The 19,026-nt window shown below is 43.3% G+C and overlaps 1 protein-coding gene across 1 annotated transcript; it reads right to left on the bottom strand.

Moving 5' to 3' along the window:
* Positions 1–701: 701 nt before the first annotated feature.
* On the bottom strand, positions 702–18,969 carry SLC35A2 (solute carrier family 35 member A2). The gene is made up of 5 exons (XM_042448180.1): positions 18,835–18,969; positions 15,010–15,192; positions 13,834–13,985; positions 11,764–12,491; positions 702–2,380 (listed from the first exon to the last, which is right to left on the bottom strand). Exons 1-5 carry the CDS (start codon positions 18,896–18,898, stop codon positions 2,353–2,355), a joined length of 1,155 nt encoding a protein of 384 aa, XP_042304114.1. The 5' UTR covers positions 18,899–18,969; the 3' UTR covers positions 702–2,352.
* Positions 18,970–19,026: the final 57 nt, after the last annotated feature.

The following is a 19,026-nucleotide window of genomic DNA, read 5'->3' as shown; positions in this document are numbered from 1 at the left end:
AAAGCCAAAGTGAGTGAATAACCAGAGTAGAAAACCATATGAATGGTGGTGAGAGTTATTGGAATGTAGTGTGATGCTGACTGGGAATCAGAAAGGAGATCTGATAACCTGGCCAAGAGAGCACTCATGAGGCTGGGGTGTTAACTAGCATTATAATGTGTGTAGTGTGTCAGGAAACATTTGTCTCTGTTCAACCCACCATTGATAGGCTGGAGTTTGTGGATATATTCCAATTCTGCTGTTTCTCTTTATAATCTGTCTTTGTATTTTTTTGTTGTGGTTGCTCAAGGGCTGCTGTTCTGAGGTCCAAGATGTAGTGCCCAGGATTTGAGGTGTTCTGCAAGTGGTTTTTGCTTATTCCCATTCCTTATGACTGATTTATGTCTGAATATGGAGTAATTCTACATCTGTAATTCTGTGTTATTAATCTGTAAGTGCAGTACAGAATGCCACCCAGTGTAGAGGTGTAAGGGCTCCCATCGTGATGAACTGATCCATTATCTCCACCCAAACTCCTCTGTTTGATCATCATGATCACTAACCTATGAGCAAAAGGGTTTTTACTGGCTCCTGGCTTGTTTGATGTCATCCTTGTGTCCGGTCATAAAAGGCAAGGGAGAATGTCCAAGCCACAGTCAACTCCAAATATTTCAGTACCCACAGAAATTGTCCACAGCCATTCAGCTCAGAGTAAATGACCACATCACAGACAGTTTGCTTACAAAGCTGTATTAGTCTCTCTCAAAATAAAATGTGGAACAAGCAGTATCATGAGCATTGAAAATAGAATAGGCTTGCTTCCAAGCATGGAATACATTAAGTAGCTTCCTCAAAGAAAATTAATACTGAACATGATGCTATAGTTCTGCAGTGATGGCAGGGGAAGGGGGCAAGCTAGGACTGCAAGTCCTATTTAGTGCATAATATGGTTCCTCCCTCTACATGAGAGGTAAGGAGGCAAATAGGCCTACACAATGAGCTAAGGATGGTGAGGTAAGCGAAGCAGGACTTTTAGTGTCCTGCGGCTACATATAGCTGCTCAAAAGTCCTGCTACCCTTCCATCTCCTCTCTAGCACACAAGGCCTTAAACCTTTTGAGCCTAAACAATGCATAGATAGAACCCATGCTTTTAAATGAAAGCTGTCAAAACCCAAGTAGTGCTACTAAGGTAGGGATGTAGAAATGCCCAACCATTATTGGGCTACAGTTCTCATCAGCCATGGCTAATGGTGAGGGAATGAAGGAGCTGCAGGCTGGTAACATCTTGGAGGGCCACACATTTTTCATCTTTGAGTCAGGGTTTGCTTACTCCTTTTGATCTCAGCAGAGCAAAGCACAAAGGGTTTGGCACGTATTAGACATTGGTTTTTACCTTAGAGCTTCAACCGAGTTACCTCCAATGGGAAATTAATCCCCATTCATAGGTGCAAAAAGCATATAGCAGAGCGCATGAGTAAGAGTTTTGGCCTCCCAATATGCAACTCGCAGCATTCCTCACCATTTTTGATACTGGCTGAGATTGCTGTAGTTCAACAACCTCTGACTAGCCACAAGATCCCCAGGTTGTGGATGACAAAACATTCAAGTCCTCACAAACACAGTGCTATTCAGTGGACACTTGTGTCACAAACTGGTGTATTTCTTTGCCATCTTGCTTGTGGCTGGCATTGTGGAAATGACTCTGCTGAAAATCATTTGTCTGAGGTGATTTGAAAGTCTTGTTTCTGTCATTAGAGTTGTGACACCCTCCTCCCCAAATTGTTCCATTTTTTTTTAAACCAACCCAGTAAAAACCATGATCAGGCCTGCCCAAAATTTCACAAGATTTTGAGTTCTCTACAAGTAGTCTTTACCATGCTCAGCAAAATGGAGGATTGGAAACAGCCTCTTGCATTGTATAGAATGCTGTGGCCTGTAACAGTGTTTTATGTTGGAGTGCAGGAGGATTTCTGCAAATGTAAACTAGGGTGCAAGTAAACACAAGGTGCAAGTCAGAGTTCAGGGTGTTCAGACTGGCTGCCCCCATTTAAAAAAAACAACACCAAATTTGATAGTCCTTGAGTGATGGTCTAAAATCACAAACGGAAAGCCATTGCTTGGTGTCATTTGCTGCTTAGCATGAATTGTGTTTGTGCGAGCCAGGACTTAAAACAAAGGTAGTCTGAATGGAAAGCACATGGTTTCATCCTGAATATGCCAGACCACTGTTGAGGCACAGCCAAAGAGCTGCCATTACAAGGGAGATATCACTGTTGTTGTAAACATGAAGAGGCTCCTAGGAAGCACAGAGGACAGATCTTTAATCCGGAGTTCTTCACTCTCAGGTCTTGCAAGTAGTTTCTCCTGATGCTTTAAGATCCTTTTTCTTTAGACGAAATCCTAGGAGAAAACAGGTAAGCAAATAATTATTAAGGTACAACAATAATGAGATTTGCTGCTTGGTTGCCTGCCCCTCCGCATAAGCTAATGGTTTGTTATAAGCTCTACCTGCCCATAAAATAATTGGGTTATACCAAGATACATTTTTAGAATTAAAATGGAGCCTCTTTGGATGTTTACAATGGAACCTTTAAACTGAAATGTGCGTAACACAGTATCCCCCAGTCCTAAGGAGCTAGTTTTGGTGAGCTCTTGGACCAATCACTTTCTTTCAGCCTAACCTACCTTACAGGGCTATTGTGTGAGAAAAACAGGGAGCTGGGAATTATTTGCATTGGCTTTGATCTTCCTGGAAGAGAGGTAACAGATCAGGCATTCTCAATATATAAAAACAGTCTTCTTCTGGAGCACTGAACTATTGGGAATTCTCCCTGTCATGTACAGCAAGCAAAAGGTAGGTCTTCATCTACAGAGAGATCTTTGAGAGATCCCATTGTCTGTGAGATCTGCAGTACATCAGTAAGGAGATCTGATTTCCAGTTTTCTACCAATAGCAATTACACATCCCAACCTCCAATGCCCTTTGTGCTTCCAGCTGTTTTGGCTGCAAACTTCCATCACCCTCAAACAGTATGGCCAGTGGTTAGGGATTTTAGGATCTGGCGTTCAAGAATCTGGAGGTTCAAGGACTCCTCATCCTGGCCTCAAAAATTGTAATACAGAAATGAAAACCAATTGGGATAAATTAGAAGGGATGAGGGTTGAGCTACATTCAGGTTTGGTTTTTTGAATGCCTGGCTTCTTGTTCATAACAATATGTCCTTTTCACCAGGTTCTAGTTGGTGGATTGTCAGTGTCTGTCAAAACCCATCACTACAAAAGCTGATCCCATAAACCCGAAGTCTGTCCACACTAACATAGAGTTCACTTTCAAAAAACAGGAATTGAGGTAATAAAATGTCTTACAGTTAATGTGTAGTGGATTCAATGCCCACCCCGCACTTTACCCAAGTTTTATCAAACCCATTGCTAAGAATTCTTAATCTACAACTATGAGTATATCTGAAACACCCTGTTATAGCAGTTTGATACTACTTTAAGGGTTGGCAGAAGACTAGGGGCTGCATCTTCCACTACGCATGTTCCTGGGGGGAAAAAGAATCAATTTTTTGCCCAAAATTCTCTCTAGAGGACATGAAGATATGTATTTGGGCTTTCCTTGGACTCTAGAGGGCATTTTGGGGCAGAAAAAACCCTGTAAAATTTCATTTTGACCTGGGGAGTAGTTCAGATAGGCTCCAAATGTTGTGGAAATGCTCTCCACATTTTCACAAGAGATCATTTTTGAGGGGCAGTTTGGAGCAAAACAAACATTTTTATCTCTGGGCAGCCCCAGGGGCCATAGAAATAGCTCTGGGGGTCATATGCAGCCCATAGGCTTAGCTTTGTCCATACCAGATCTAAAGAAATCCTGGGTTTTGCAGTTTGTTGATGTCCTTTAAAAACATTCTGCAAGAGAGCCATAGTCCACATGCCCATAAGTTCAAGCAGAGAATTCTAAGCACCTCACCATAATACAAATCCCAGGATTCCATATGACAGATCCATGGCAGTTAAATTGGCTTGAAATAGCTATAACTAGGTCACACAGATCCCTTCTAAGCAGGCATGGGTTGCCATTTTTGGACTATGCTGTGGCATGACCAGTAGCTCCTAGACTTGGATCTTCCAATTGTTTTGGATTTCAGCTCCCAGAATTCCTGACTGTTGACCAAAATGGTTGGGGTTTCTGGGAGCTAAGGTCCAAAACCTCTGGAGGACCAAAATTTGGAACCACTGGGCATGGTGACAGTGTTTTAAGAGGTCTAATCTCTTTGTCACGGGGTGTTTGGTATGGGCCTAAACAAAAGCAGGGCTGCGTGGCATTCCATCATTGTGGAATCTGGCACTGGGAGCAGAATTCAGCACTCTCAACATTTCAGATTTCATTTAACAAGCAAACTGATGAACCAAACACCCCTAGCTCTTACAGCTGTAAGGATAGGCTCAGTGTGTGGACACAGTGAAATCTCCAGCGCAACAATAGGCACCAAGCTAGATTTCCAGTAGTCAAGGGTAGAACTTCAGTCATAGGTAATGGCGCATGTCTTCCCATGGCTACAAGATACAAAACGCATTCAACATGGTGTTTATTTTGGGTGCAATCAGGTTAGTCAGTCACTTGCTGCCTGAACTACCTCATAAAATAAAATATAGATGACCTCCGCTTTTTGGAGGGGGCTATAAAATGCAATCAGTTACTTACTTGCTAATTAGCTTACTTGCTGTTCACCGCTATGATCTTTGGAATAGCGGTATATAAATAAAACAAATTATTAATATTATTATTTAGTCACCCCTGCTATCCAAGAAACAGACTCATGAATGAGGTTAGCACAAATGGCACAGTCCACAAAGAGGAGCAATGTACAAACTTTTAGGTAATAACATGGAATCCCTAATTTCCACAGACTGCTACTACTCTTGGGTACAACCCCCCCCCCAATTGTGAGCACTACTGGCCTAGGTTTAAATTGTAAGGGATATGCTGAATTTGACATAGTAAGTGCCTTGGGGGTTGGTCCTCCCGTTAATATGTTCACTGTTGTTGTTAATGTCCTAAAGTCGGCCTCAACTCATGGTGACCCTGTGGATGAGACATCTCCAAGCCCTCTATCCTCAATCTCTCTGCTTAGGTCCTGCAGGCTCAGGTCCATGGCGTCTTTGAATGAATCTATTCATCTGGTGTGTGGTCTTCCTCTCTTTGTGCTTCCCTTCTTTTCTAGCATTATAGTCTTTTCTAATGAGGCTTTTCTCTCCCTTTTCCCCCTGTAGCTGGATCTATACATGGAGGAGAAGGAAAGGGGGGCAGCAAACTCTATTCCTTAACACGGAAGATGGTTCCCCCTGCTGGGCTTGCTTTTTAATTGACAGGAGCTTCATGTTGTGGTTAATGTGAGTCAGGGAAGCAAAGGGGTTTAATACTAATTTAGGTAGCTCTGGTAAATAAACCTGGCTACTTACTTACTTGCACACAGTTGCTCACTCTGTAGCCTGTATGATGGTTGCAATTAAAGGTTTAAATCCTTATTAAACTAAGGATAACTCCATTACAAGAAAACCAGCATGGTGTAGTGGCTTGAGCATTGGACTATGACTCTATAGAGACCAGGATCCAAATTCTGTCTCAGCCATGCAAACCCACTGGGTGACCTTGGGCAAGTCACACACTCTCTCAGCCTTGGAAGATGGCAATGGCAACCCCACTCTTGGCAAGAAACTTGCCAAGAAAACTCCATGATAGGTTTGCCTTAGGGTTGCCATAAGTTGGAAACAACTGGAAGGCACAAAACTTTGAAAATGTTGGCTAGCCTGCTAGTCAGGTTTTGAAATTTCAGGAGGCATTGTTAACAGCCTTTAAAGTCTTGCCAAACACAAGGAGTAAAACCTTTCTATTTTTATTTCTGGTCTGTGACCGAAGCAAATCGGTTCATTCGTCTTTTTAAAAGCAACAGCAATAGCAGCAATGCTAGTGTTAAATTCTGTGTCGATTATCATTTTTGTTACCACAAACTGCAGTTGTGATTATTGATAGAAAATGCACAACCATGGGAAAAATCTGGAATTATGATGCACCACGGCAAACAATTTCCAGATCTTGAGATTGGGTGGTGTGCATAATGTGACCCTTCCCCCCAAAATCTGTATTGCAAGCAGGAAGGTTCAAAGTCTGCTCAAGTGTACCATTATGGTGTACACTTTGCAGCATTTAGCTGGGCTTTGCAGCTGCAACTTTCAAAGAATCTGTTTCTTAGGCACAGATAGGGAGTGAGAAGATGGGACTGTCAATATGGAAAGGTATAGTGTTTGCACATAGGAAAATTAAAAGCCACACAGGAGTCAGGAGCCATGTCATTAAAGCTCTTCTCTTTTTTAAGTTCCTGAGCAATGCTACCAACTGCACATTTCCTAAACTATAATGATATCTGATTCTACACACAGCTATGCTTGGGCAATTAAGACATATTTCTGATGGCAGGTCCAGGAACGCTATTACATTCATAGAGTTTAATATTCTTCAGGAGTGGAACTGCTGGGTATTGGGAGTGCTGAACCCAATTTGTATTTGGCCTGGTTTTTTTTAATGTTATTGATGCTAGCCTATACTAAACTGCAGGAGGGAGGTGTAAATGGAAGCCTGAAATTTTGACACTTTTATCTTGCAGGGAAGTGTCTCCCTGCAAAGCAGAACAGCTATTTCAAGGACCCAAACTTGGTTCTGTTTCCCAGCAGTGCTGAAAATCAAAGAGGGTTTCAGCTCAAGTTCACTGTTCTATTCTTGGCCTTCCCCAGATAAAGCAGCTAGACCACAGCGAGTAACTGGGACAGGGGAGGATTATAACTTCCATACCATTATTGTCTTTGGGGCTTGTGGTAGTTGTAGTCCAAGCAGGTTAACCCTGTACCCTCCAATGTTCCACAGGTGGCCAAGCAATATCAGTGAGGTCAAGAATAAGATGCCAAAAACTATGAAAGAGGAAGAATTAAGAATGCATATGCTGGAAGAAGCGGCAGCAGTTGTCTTGAGCTTACAGGGCAAGCATGGTGTTTTCCCTCCTCTCCTCTCCCCCACGGAGTTAACTGAATGCAAACTATAATGGCCTCTTGGTATCTGCTGGGGTTTGGTTCCAGGACCCTCCATGAATACCAAAGTCTCTGAATGCTCAAGTCCCATTAAATACAATGGCGTAGTAAAATGGCTTCCCTTACATAAAAGTGCAAAATCAAGGTTTGGCTTTTGGAATTTATGTTTTTAAAATATTTGAAGTCATGGATGGCTGAATCAGTGGATAAAGAATCTGTAGATACAGAAGGCTGACTACCTGAACTCAGTTTGCAGTAACTGAAGTAAGCCGGAGATAAAAGGGGAAAATGGGAGGCAACAGAACCTGGGACATTGTAAAAGCTGTTGAAAAAGTGGGACAACAGAAGATTATTTGGTACTATCCCTGGCAATTCAGGACTTTTAGAGGGTATATAATGTCCAAGGTCTGAACGTGGACAGCACAAGTAGAGAGACCAGTCTTTTCGCTGTATGCGGCTTAGGCCATACCAAGTGCACATAGGCTGGTAGCCCTCATTTGGGAGTTTATTATACAGATGGTTGCTTCTTTTTTCTTACTTTGATAGCAACTTGTTTTAATTTGTAATTTTGAGCTGCCTTGGGGAAGAGGGCATGAAAGGTAACTGACAAATAGTTTCACTGAACTTGGAGGGTTTGTATGGCTGCAATCCATACTACTTTTCAAGAATATTATATAAAAAGCAAGTATATAGAACATGAGAGGCTGCTCTATATTATCAGTGAAAGTCTCCAGGATTGTACTGTCTGTGCTGACAGCAGCTCTCCCAGGGTTTCACTCTTTCCCAGTTCTTCAGGCAGATCCAGGGCACTCAACCTGGGCTTTTCTACATGAAAAGCCAGTGCTTTGTGAATGTGCTAGTCCTTCCCTGTCCGAAACCTAGACCAGACCTTTCTGAATCTCCCTTCCTGGTTGAAGGGAGTTTGCTGTGTGGAGGCTCAGTTCCATCATGTGCCCGCCTGGTATGGTCCAGACCATGGAATTGCCTTTCTTTGGACTATACCTCTCAGAATCCAGCCAGCCAGCACATGGTTATGCTTTTTCAAGCTTTGGTACAGTCAGAAGTGCAACTACATTGTGTCATCCATGCTCAAAAAATATCCTGTATTCTGTGGATGTGACGAGAGCCACCTTGTGAACTCTGGCTTGGACACTCCATATTAGCATTCCCTTCCTTTCCAATATTTCAAAGTTGTGGGCGAGGTATCTTTTGTAACTCTACTCTGATTTTACACCAAAGTCTGGTTCCCTTTTATACTTTCCTCTTCACCCCCTCCCCAACTTGACTTCCAAATTAACAATGCTGAAATCTTTAACCAAAACTTGGAAAATTTACTTTTTTATAACTCCCAGAATCTTTCAGGTGGTACAGCCTGCATCTGGACCTTCAAGTCACCATGAAAACCAATCCTGAAGGTTTGGAAAATGCACAGTAGGAAATACTGAAATCTGAAAAAGATGATCAGCTCTACACACTGCAAAAAAGGGTATCTAAAAAAACCCTCCATGGATAACATATGGTCAAGATAGCACCCAAAAAGACATTCTGTCATATTAAAAAGAACCCTTTGGAACATCTATCCAAAGGCCACTTACACCCCATCTTTCTGGGTCTGGCCCTTGATGCTGTGCCAGTTTCCATGGCTCTCGGTTGTCATTGCATGCTCCTTAATATTTTAAATAAAGAGTTGCTGGTCAGATCCTCTACCCCAAGAGTGCAATATTCATTCTATTAACCTCTTCATAAAGAGTGTCCCCAATTAATCACACAGAATTTGAATGGTTTCATCTCAGAAGAGCAGAGCTTCCCCCAAGAGGAATCTACTCCCTCCCCTGAAATTTTCCTTCAGTCCCCAAATTTTAAGCACTGCAGTAACTAAAAAATTCAGTTGAGCATTTGGAAATACATTCTTCGGAGATCTTGTAGCACCTTTGAAACTAACTGAAATAAAGATGGCAGCATGAGCTTCAGTAGACTTCAGTCTACTTCCTTAGATGCATATAGTGGAGAGAAATACAGTTTAGGCATCCAAAGAAAAGGGGCCAGTAAAGTGACCAAAAGAACGGAAACACAGCAAATATATGATTTTCCATCTCTCTCTCTGCAATGCTATACATTTGAGGACCGAAGTAAAATTTATCTGGACTCATTTTGCCCCCATAGCTACACCGCTGCAGAATAGGCATCCAAGTAGCTTAGTGTTTACATTAACTTTGCAAACTACAAACCTAGATTTATTTAACCAGGAGGCTACCCTATTTAATCCTAGTCTCGATGCTGGGTCTGATTGTGACTATTCCATCAGAGGAGCGAAAGGCCACCCAAAGCCAGTCAACAGTGACCAGGCTCTCTCTTATTTTTTGTGTGTTTAAAGAAAAAGAAAAACAACCTTGCAGGGACAGCAGGTTTTTGCACCAGAGCCTTGCAAGGCCCTGCCTCAGATACCACCCCGTCCCTCTTGCCTCTCATGATGCTTGACCCTGAGCCCAAACTCCCCCCTCCCACCCCCTTCCCAGTGTTAATAGGGTTAGACATGCAGTGAGTGAGACCAAGACCTGCCCCTTTCAAGGCTTCCTCAATCATTTAGCAATAAGGCTAAATAAATACACTCTCTTTATTCATCTGTGGTTTATGTACATTGGCAAACAGTACAGGTTCTTTTGTTTTGTTTTTATTTCCTTAAAAAAGCAGGATTTATAGAAAACAATCAACAGTTTAAAAAACCCACCCCATTTATGTACTCCGTGTTACCTTTGATTATCTTCTCACCACGCGCCAGCATAAAAAAAACAACCACTGCTGACACCAAACCATCTCCTGGCCCTGTAAGGGTTAGTGCTCCCCATACCACCACCACCACCCAAAATACAGCCCCCGTCAGTAGAGACTACATAATGATTTAGAATAAGGTAGACCACCCCCCGGCAATCCGCACCCTGCCATTAACAAAGTTGGGAAACTGAGGTACTTAGTGTGTACGGCCTGCCAGAAGTCTGACCTGCCTGCTCTTCAGTTGTGAAGCTTGAAGCTTAAGCCCCCAAGATGGCTAACCAACCAAACTGATTTACACACTGGCAGCCTACAAGGGATCTTGTGCTGGCTACTTAGATGTTCAAAGCCAAGGACATATATAAGTCACAGAGACATGGTTGCCTTCATTTTAGTGGCTCCTCTACAGAGCTCAAGGACATTACTATTTCGGACTACTACTCAGAATCCAATGACATACCGGCTAAAGAATTCTGGGAACCATAGTCTCAGAAAAATAACCTGTCCAAACTGTAGTGCATGGCTGTCAGCTGGCTAAGAATCCTGGTTGCAATTTACAAACATACTCAATCCTCATTTTACGAAAGAAACTGGTGAGTAGAGATATTTCTGCTATACAATAACCCCAGAGATGCCGTAAGGGTGCTACTGAGTGGAGATGTTCTGAAACAGAAACTTGAACATGTTTCTGAGCATCTCCACTCAGTAACAGCAAAGATGCAATCTGAAGAATTCCTGCCTAGCTTAGCTCTCCAGTGGATGGACATCTGGCTTCCACATCTGGCAACCCTGTGCGAACCAACCTGTTTCCTCAGATCTTTTGCAAGCTATTTCAAGTCAAATGTCTCAATGAGACAATCCATTTGTCCTTCACCCAATGTGAAATCTCAATTAGTAAATAATGATTCATGCTCCCCCACCCCACTCCAAGTGACCATCAAATGCTTATGGACACCAAACGAAGGCAGGCAAGAATTAAGGCTGCCTCAAATTCAGTTTACAGTCCACTATGATTCAACATATCCTACTACCCACCCAGAGCTGGAGAGTAGACTGAACCAAGTCTTCCAGCTGCCTTATTACCAGTTTCCTTATGCAACACGCAAAACCTATTCACCTTATCTTTTCTGCCTTACTTACACAAGCAGAGCCTGGTTCTATCTCACAATCCCTCTCTGCACTCAAAACCCTTCTCAATTAATTCTATCTGCCACAGAAGATAAATCTGACAAATTCCCAGTGACTAGCTTTAAGCAACAGAATTCCCTCCACTTCCAAAGACATGGTACCCACCCACCCACCCTCATACAGAATATTGATATACTGAAAATGGCAGATGAGACTTCCTTCCACCTTCATTTCCTTGTGTATAGCTGAGTACCTTCAAGGAAAGAAGGATATCCACTACCTCACATCTTCTATTCACATTCTAGCTGTACTTGATCCTTCAATTCAAAGCATTCATATAAAAATACATCTCTTTGTAAATGTGCCTCCTGCAAACAAGAGGGATAACTTTGAAAGTTTCAGGGTAAAGGCTGTGGGTGATCCCAAAGCCATCACAGCTGCTTCTGCTGGGGCAGACAGCGCTCTCAAACAGGGACAGTGGGAAAACAAGACATAAAGTGTAAGAAGCTGAGAAAAGTTGGATAGCTTCAGTTGGGCAACAGCAGAAGCAGCCAGTAGAGGGGATGTACAAATGAATTATACACAGTAGGTTCAGTGAATGAGAGACTAGTTAGCAGGCATAGCAAAGGGGGGAAAGGAAAGCACAAGGTCAAGGATTGGCGGGGGAAGCATGACAGAAAGAGAAAGGAGTAGAATGGGGGGGGGAATCAGATGCGAAACATAAGAAACTGTGAAAACTTCATAAAAAACCAAGGACAAGTATGCAGGATGTGGTCTGCTCTTCTCAATTGACCAGCACTGACTTGGTCAGGAAGCCATCTGTCGTCACGGAAGGAAGTTCTTTGCTTTGTGCTGCATGGCCCTGCTGCTGTGTAGCTGTCCCCATTAAGGACCGGCTGGTCAAAGGTCCCTTGGGCAAGCTGTATAGATAGACAGCCCCTATGACCAGCCCTGCTCCTAGAGCAAAGGGTAAGTTGAGATGGAAGTCAAAGAGGTAGATGGAAGCCACGGTGGACACCACGATGGAGAAGGAGGTGGCAAAGCCCTTCAGGATGTTGTCCGCATATTTCACAACTAATGCCACCAAAAGACCTCCAAAGGCCTGGTTCAGGATCACTCCCCACACCAGCGGGGTGTAGCCAAAGAAGAATCCATGCTCAGCCACGGCTGTTCCATCCGTGGACCACATGCCCAACAGCCCCAGCAAGGTCCCGAAGATGCCCAGTTGAACGTTACGTAGCCAGACAGAGGCTGCACTGCCTTTGAGGATCTTTTCAAAATAGACCCCAGCAAAGCCAGATGAGAGGCACGACACCACCACGGCCATCAGCCCCACAATGTAGGTCTGCTGCTGTTGTGCTCCCTGGCCCCCGGGGGTTCCTTTGCCCCCTGCCTGCTGTTGCTCCACCTGGACAATGGCTACACCAGCAAAAAGCAGCACAAGGGACAGCCACTGGAGACGGGACAGACTCTTGCGGAGCATCAGCACCGAGAAGACAGCTGTGGTGAGGATCTTCAGTTGGTAGGTGACCTGAGAAAGGAGTGCAGTTTAGTAGGCACCCCAACATGCCAAGGGACAGGACAGCTGCCAACCAGGGCAGGAGTATGGCTATGCTCTACCCTCAAAATTCTAGGTAGCTACAAAATTTGGACTCTGGGATCAAGTCAACACATCAGATGATGCAGTCTAGCATCCTACTTCTATTCATATCACATCTTGTTATCTATGTAACATATGAGAGTAAACTCTCAAAGAGACTTACACTGATTTAACAAAGCCATTAACACACCCAGTTCAACCCCTTAACCTCATGGAAGGGGAAGGAGAGACTGTTGAACTGAAAGAGGAACAGAAATACATTCCCAGGACTGTGTGCATACTGAGGTATCCAGAAAGGTAGCCATGTCAGTCTGTTCTAGCATAAAAAGACATAAAGGGATCTAGTAGCACCTTTAAGACTAACCGGGAAAAGGAAATTTCTAACATAAGTTGCAATGACCTCAGTCCATCAGATGCAATAGTTTGCTTGCATCTGATGAAATAGACTGAGTCTACAAAGGTTTATGCTAGAATTGTCTTCTTGGCACTACTGGATTCCTTTAAGTCTATGTTCATAATGTGATTCTAGGAAAAGGGGGGAGGCATACAGAATATAGAACTGGGGAGGGGGAGCAATTCCACTACTGACTATATTTGCATGCACTGCAATAAAGGGAACTAGTTTCTAGCACTTATGCTTGTCTAATCATATGCTTGAGAATAAATGGACAATACTGGCACAGACAGCTCTTCTTTCCAACTAGCAAAACCAGAATAAATTATGCAAAATGGTTTCAAACATTGCAGAATCATGCACAGTAATTCAGATTTTTTTAACTTTGCATAATTTATAAAATCACATAAGCCAGCTTTTCTGAGTGTAGAACACACTGTCCATCCATATATCCTGCCCCCAAATAAGTATGTTACTTCTATAGAACTGTTTTTTAAAAACACACACACACATAACAGCATGAAGTCCTTTGAAGGATACTTCTATACACATTGTATAAAAGGGAAACTACATCTCTAATGAATACTTTCTGTGGCAAACATTTCCACGGTGTAGGGACTGAGAGTTAAATAAAGAAACACACAGCAGAGGACATCTCTGTCTATGTCCTCGTGACTTTATTGACAGTTACTCCAGATGTGTTAAAGAATTAAGGGACCACAATTCAGGATACCCAGCATTCAACATGGGAGTAAGGGACTAGGGAATGGCTCGTGTACAATGTGAATGAAGAAAACTGAAGCAGATATTCATGAATAATTTGGCCCATGCCAGGGTAAACAATACCATAAAAGTACAGTTCCACAGCTGATGTCTCACCTGGAAGGTGGCTGCAGGCAGGTTGGAAATAGCCACATACTGGAGGTTGTTTTGGAGGGTGTAAATGAGAGAAGGCACTGCTAGTTTGAGTGTGTCCATGTACTGCACCACAATGGAGTCATACAAGGAGATGGCAAACTGTTTTAAGTTACCTGGAGAAGGAGAAGAAGCACAGAGAGTCTCCTGATGTGGTTGACAACAAACTTTTAACAAGAGCCAAGAAAAGTCTGAAAGGCTGGCAACACTGGCTCAGTAATGCACCCAGTGACCTCTCTCTCATACAAGATGAAAAGAGTTCTTTAATCTCATCCTTTTTATTCTGAACACCAGTGGTGGTACACAGAGGTCCTGCTCACTGATCCACAATGCACCCGCTTAATCCTGTCTACCTATGCCTTGATGAACACACATGAATAGGTAGATGAGGTGCAGATGGCCAGAGCCAGTGAGTCCTTTTGCCAAAGTCTTGGCTCAAAGTCTCCTAAAGTTCATACCAAGAGGGGGCACCACTAAGACAGCATAAGGTGGCTGTGCCAAGGAGATGATCCTGTATCCCAGATAGTTCTGTGGATTCCCAGGCCACTAGTCCAGATTTCCACACTTGATCAAGCCAAACTTTTTGTCTGGCAAACGTCAGGGAAGTTCACAAGTGGCTTATACTTATGCTATGGAGCCAATCCCCTTCCATGGGGAAAGGCATGCCACCTCTGTAATAAAACTTTATACTGTATTGTTGGCTATTGTGACTAATAATCAGAGGTATCTTCTACACTATCTCTTTTAAAAAGAACTTATGTTAGTGAACATCATACATTTTAGTTATAGATTACTATAAATAAAGATTTTCATTTTTTTTAAATCTGGGATTTACTTGTTTGAGTAGATAACGAATTTTTATATTCTGACAGAGATAAAACATATATTATTATTTATTACACAGAGAAAGAGAACACCATCACACCCTCATCTTTATATTACATCATTAAATTATAACAAACGAACTTGTTGTAATAATAATATATCTACATGATTAAATTTGAAAAATATCTAGATTTTTCAAGCAAGCCACTAAACTAAGAAGGCAAAAGCTCAAAAGAAATGCTGTTGACTATGAAACAAGAACTGAGAACAGGGTGCTTCTTGCACAGCCTGTGACCTGAGGGCCAAGGCACCTACCTTGTTTCTGAATGAAGATGAGGAGCAGGCAGGTGACTCCTTTAAGGACTTCAGCCATGACCACTGCTGATGTGGCAAAGAATCGGTCCCCAGGCAGCGTGCGTACATAGCGAATGCTGAGGATGAGAGAGGCATTCTGCACCACTAAGACAGCTAAACTGATGTACTTCAGTTGCCGATTGCCTGAGAAAGAAAGAGCAGGAATCATCTCAGTATCTCCCCCTTCAGAAACAGGCAGCAACCACCATAGCCTAGTCTTGAACAGAGTCATAAGTCAGAGGATACTCTTCCAGCAAAAAGAATGGGGACAACTGAGGAAGATCATGTAAAACTCTGTACAATGGGAACAGTCTGGTTTTTACAGATTTCTACATGCCAGAAGATGGACATCATTAATGGGATTCACTTCAACAGTCCATCCATTTCTTGGAATTGGCAACTCCCCCCACAGCCTCCAAACCAGAGTGGTAGCATTACATTTAGACAATTAAAATGGGGCAGGGAGAGGAGAGAGAGAAAATTGATCCCACCAATCTCCATCTCCTCTTAAGTGGCCTCATCCCAAAATGAGTTGCTGATCAGCATTTATGGAGGTAACATACCAAGGTTTTGTTTAACTCGAGCCAGGCATTGGTATATTCAAAATGTGACACCAAATGTCAAGACTTTTAGGATGCAGGCAAGACCAGCATTTATGAGAGGTAATATTGTTGTACATCAACTGCTACTAGAGACACATCCAGTGGCCTGACCACCTGAGGTCAAGTCAAATCATAGGATTTCAAATGTAACTGGAAAAGAAAATTACTGCAACAGTAGATTAAGAAAATGGTTCTGTCTGCCCAATCATGCATTCAGAACAAAATCCCCATGCATTTCTTCCCGTCTAGTGAGCCAGGTAACTTGGGTTCCAGTAATATGATAAAAGTCAAGGCCAGAGGTTTCCATCCTGCTTTGCTGACACTTAAACCGGATCCTAGAAAGAGCTGGCATCCTGCTCCACATGACTTTGTAAACAGTGTCTTGCACCTGCCAGAGCAGAAATACACCTAGCAGGAAATAGGAATAGAGAAATGGCACAGCCACATCTTATGAAACAACATTCCTTTCCTAGGAACAGTAGCCATAACCTACTTCCTGGAACAGAAAGGAGTCTGATGTAAAACGAGTACATGCTTAACAGTAAAGGGCTGGGCAGGCATCCAACAATTTAGAATTATAATTCAACATATGTCACTGAGGTCCTAACTGGTGTCTTCTCCATACCAATTATTTATCTTGGATTGCAACAGTAGCATTAAAATAAACACTCTTACTGTGTTATACCAACTTTACCCAGTATCTCACCACTCATTGTGGCTAACCTAAAGCTCATGAAGCAGGTATAATGATGACTGCAATCTCTTCAGGTTTATTCCCAGCATCTAATAGTCTAAACATATTGCCACTGAACATGGAGGCTACAGTCCTAGCCATCATGATAAACACAGATGACTTACCTTCCAGGTTTTTAAAAACCGAAGGAATGGCTGTTGCTTCACCCAGTGATGAGTTCTGCACAGCCACCATTGATCATATTGGTGAATATCACCAACATGAGAGCAAAATACCCACCACTGACTGGCTCACCAAAGCTTCTTAAGGTTTGACCCCAACGGCTTATTAGCCAATAAATACATAAATGAAAGGGAAGGTGCAAAGCAGATATATTGTAGAGAAGACTGACATTCAAAGCCACTTTACTACTTCAGCAATATCAACTGAAAGGATTTATATCCTTTCCTCATCTGCTAAATGCACCATCATGCTCCTTGTGGCGCCTCAGTTTTTGTCATTTTGGCTTCCAGGGAGATTTCAGGATTGGTCCGTTCAAGGCCTCATTTGTGTCTTTTTTGGCTATCTATGGTATCTTCTTCAACACCACATCTCAAATGAACTGATTTTCTTTTCTTTTTATCAGCTTTCTTCACTGTCCAGCTTTCACTTCCATACATGGTGATGGGGAATATGATCACTTGTATGGTTTTGACTTTAGTGCTCAGTTATATGTCTTTGCCCTTGAGGACCTTTTCTAATTCTTTCATAGCTGCCCTCCTCATTCCTAGTCTTCTTCTGATTTTTTTCACTGCAGTCTCCATTCTGATCAATATTTGATCCTAGGTACAGGAACTCTTAACTTTCAATTTCCTCATTGTCCAGTTTGAACGTATGCAGGTCCTCCTTGTTGTCTTTATGTTCAGTAATATGCCTGCCTCTGCACTTTCTTCTTTGACCTTCCTTAATAACTGTTCTGAATCTGTGATGTTGTCCACCAGTACTATAGTGTCATCCGTGTATCTTAGGTTGTTCCTGTTCCTTCCTCCTATCTTCAGTCTTGCTCCTTTTACAAGCTTAACAAGCATGGTGGTATTGGGGGGTCAAGGTTTGCTCACAGGGAGTTTGCCATTGCCTTCCTCGGAGGCTGAGACAGGCAGCATCAGGGGGGAAATGTCAACATAACCAAAAGCCTCCATATGCAATTTCCTCATAGTCTCGGCTGAATCTGCGCAGATCTTCCATGGTCGTTATTTTTGGGTTTTTTATGTTCAACAGTAAGGTTTCTTCTGATTTCTTGACTGCAGTCTTCGTTCTGATCCATGTTTGATCCAAAAGGAAGGGGAAATCTACCCTTGGAGGGGGAGAAGAATTGACAGTATCTGCTGGGCTTGGTCCCTTTCCCTGCTGCCATTCCCTTCTCCTTTTGTGTCATGTCTTGTTTACATTGTAAGTCTGAGGGATGGGAACGGTCAAATTAGCGACCAGTGCGGTCCCACAGGGCTCTGTCCTGGGCCCAGTGCTATTCAACATCTTTATCAGTCACTTGGATGACAGTACTGGGGGCATAATTATTAAATTTTCAGATGACATCAAACTAGGAGGAGTAGCTAATACCCCAGAGGACAGGATCAAGAGTCAAAATGACCTGAATAGACTTGAAAGCTGGGCCAAAGCTAACAAGATGAATTTCAACACTGAGAAATGCAGAGTACTGCACTTAGGGCAGAAAAATGAAACCTACAGATATAGGATGGAGGACACCTGGCTGAATGAAACTATGTGTGAAAGGGTTCTAAGAGTCCTCATAGACCCCAAGTTGAACATGAGTCAACAATGTGATGCAGCAGCTAACAAGGCCAATGCGATTTTATGCTGCATCAAGAGAAGTAATAGTGCCACTCTATTCTTCTCTGGTCAGGTCCCACCTGGAATATTGTGTCCAGTTCTGAGCGCCACAATTCAAAAAGGACATTGAGAAACTGGAATGTGTCCAAAGGAGGGTGACTAAAATGGTGAAGGGTCTGGAAACCAAGCCCTATGAGGAACGCCTTAGGGTGCTGGGGATGTTTAGCCTGGAGAAAAGAAGGTTAAGAGGTGATATGATAGCCCTGTTTAAATATTTGAAGGGATGTCATATTGAGGAGGGAGCAAGCTTGTTTTCTGCTGCTCCAGAGAACAGGACCCGGAGCAATGGATGCAAACTACAGGAAAAAAGATTCCACCTCAACATTAGGAAGAACTTCCTGACAATAAGGGCTGTTGGACAGTGGAACACACTTCCTCGGAGTGTAGTGGAGTCTCCTTCCTTGGAGGTCTTCAAGCAGAGGCTGGATGGCCATCTGTCGGGGATGCTTTGATTGGGATTTCCTGCATGGCAGATTGTGAGATCCTGCATGGCAGAAGGGGGTTGGACTGGATGGCCCTCCTTGGGTCCCTTCCACCTCTATGAAGGGCTCCTTTCCCCTCCCAGGCCCAGGCCCGGCCTCCCCGCTCCTTCCCGGCCCTCACCTCCGGAGGCCAACGCCGGGCTCCCTCCTCCGCCTCCGTTCCCGGGCCCCCCAGCCGCTGCCATGGTGGCAACCGCCGGGCAACCGAGCGACCCCGCCGCAGCCGGCACTTCCGCATCCCCAAGTCACCGCCGCACTTCCGCTTCCGGAGAAGGGGCGGAAAAGCCATAGAGTCGGAGTCCTAGATGGGACC

Source organism: Sceloporus undulatus, chromosome 2 (genome assembly GCF_019175285.1).
Source record: "Sceloporus undulatus isolate JIND9_A2432 ecotype Alabama chromosome 2, SceUnd_v1.1, whole genome shotgun sequence".
NCBI classification, from domain to species: domain Eukaryota; kingdom Metazoa; phylum Chordata; class Lepidosauria; order Squamata; family Phrynosomatidae; genus Sceloporus; species Sceloporus undulatus.
The sequence above is the reverse complement of the archived record's forward strand: the minus strand, read 5'-3'. Positions and strand labels throughout refer to the sequence as shown.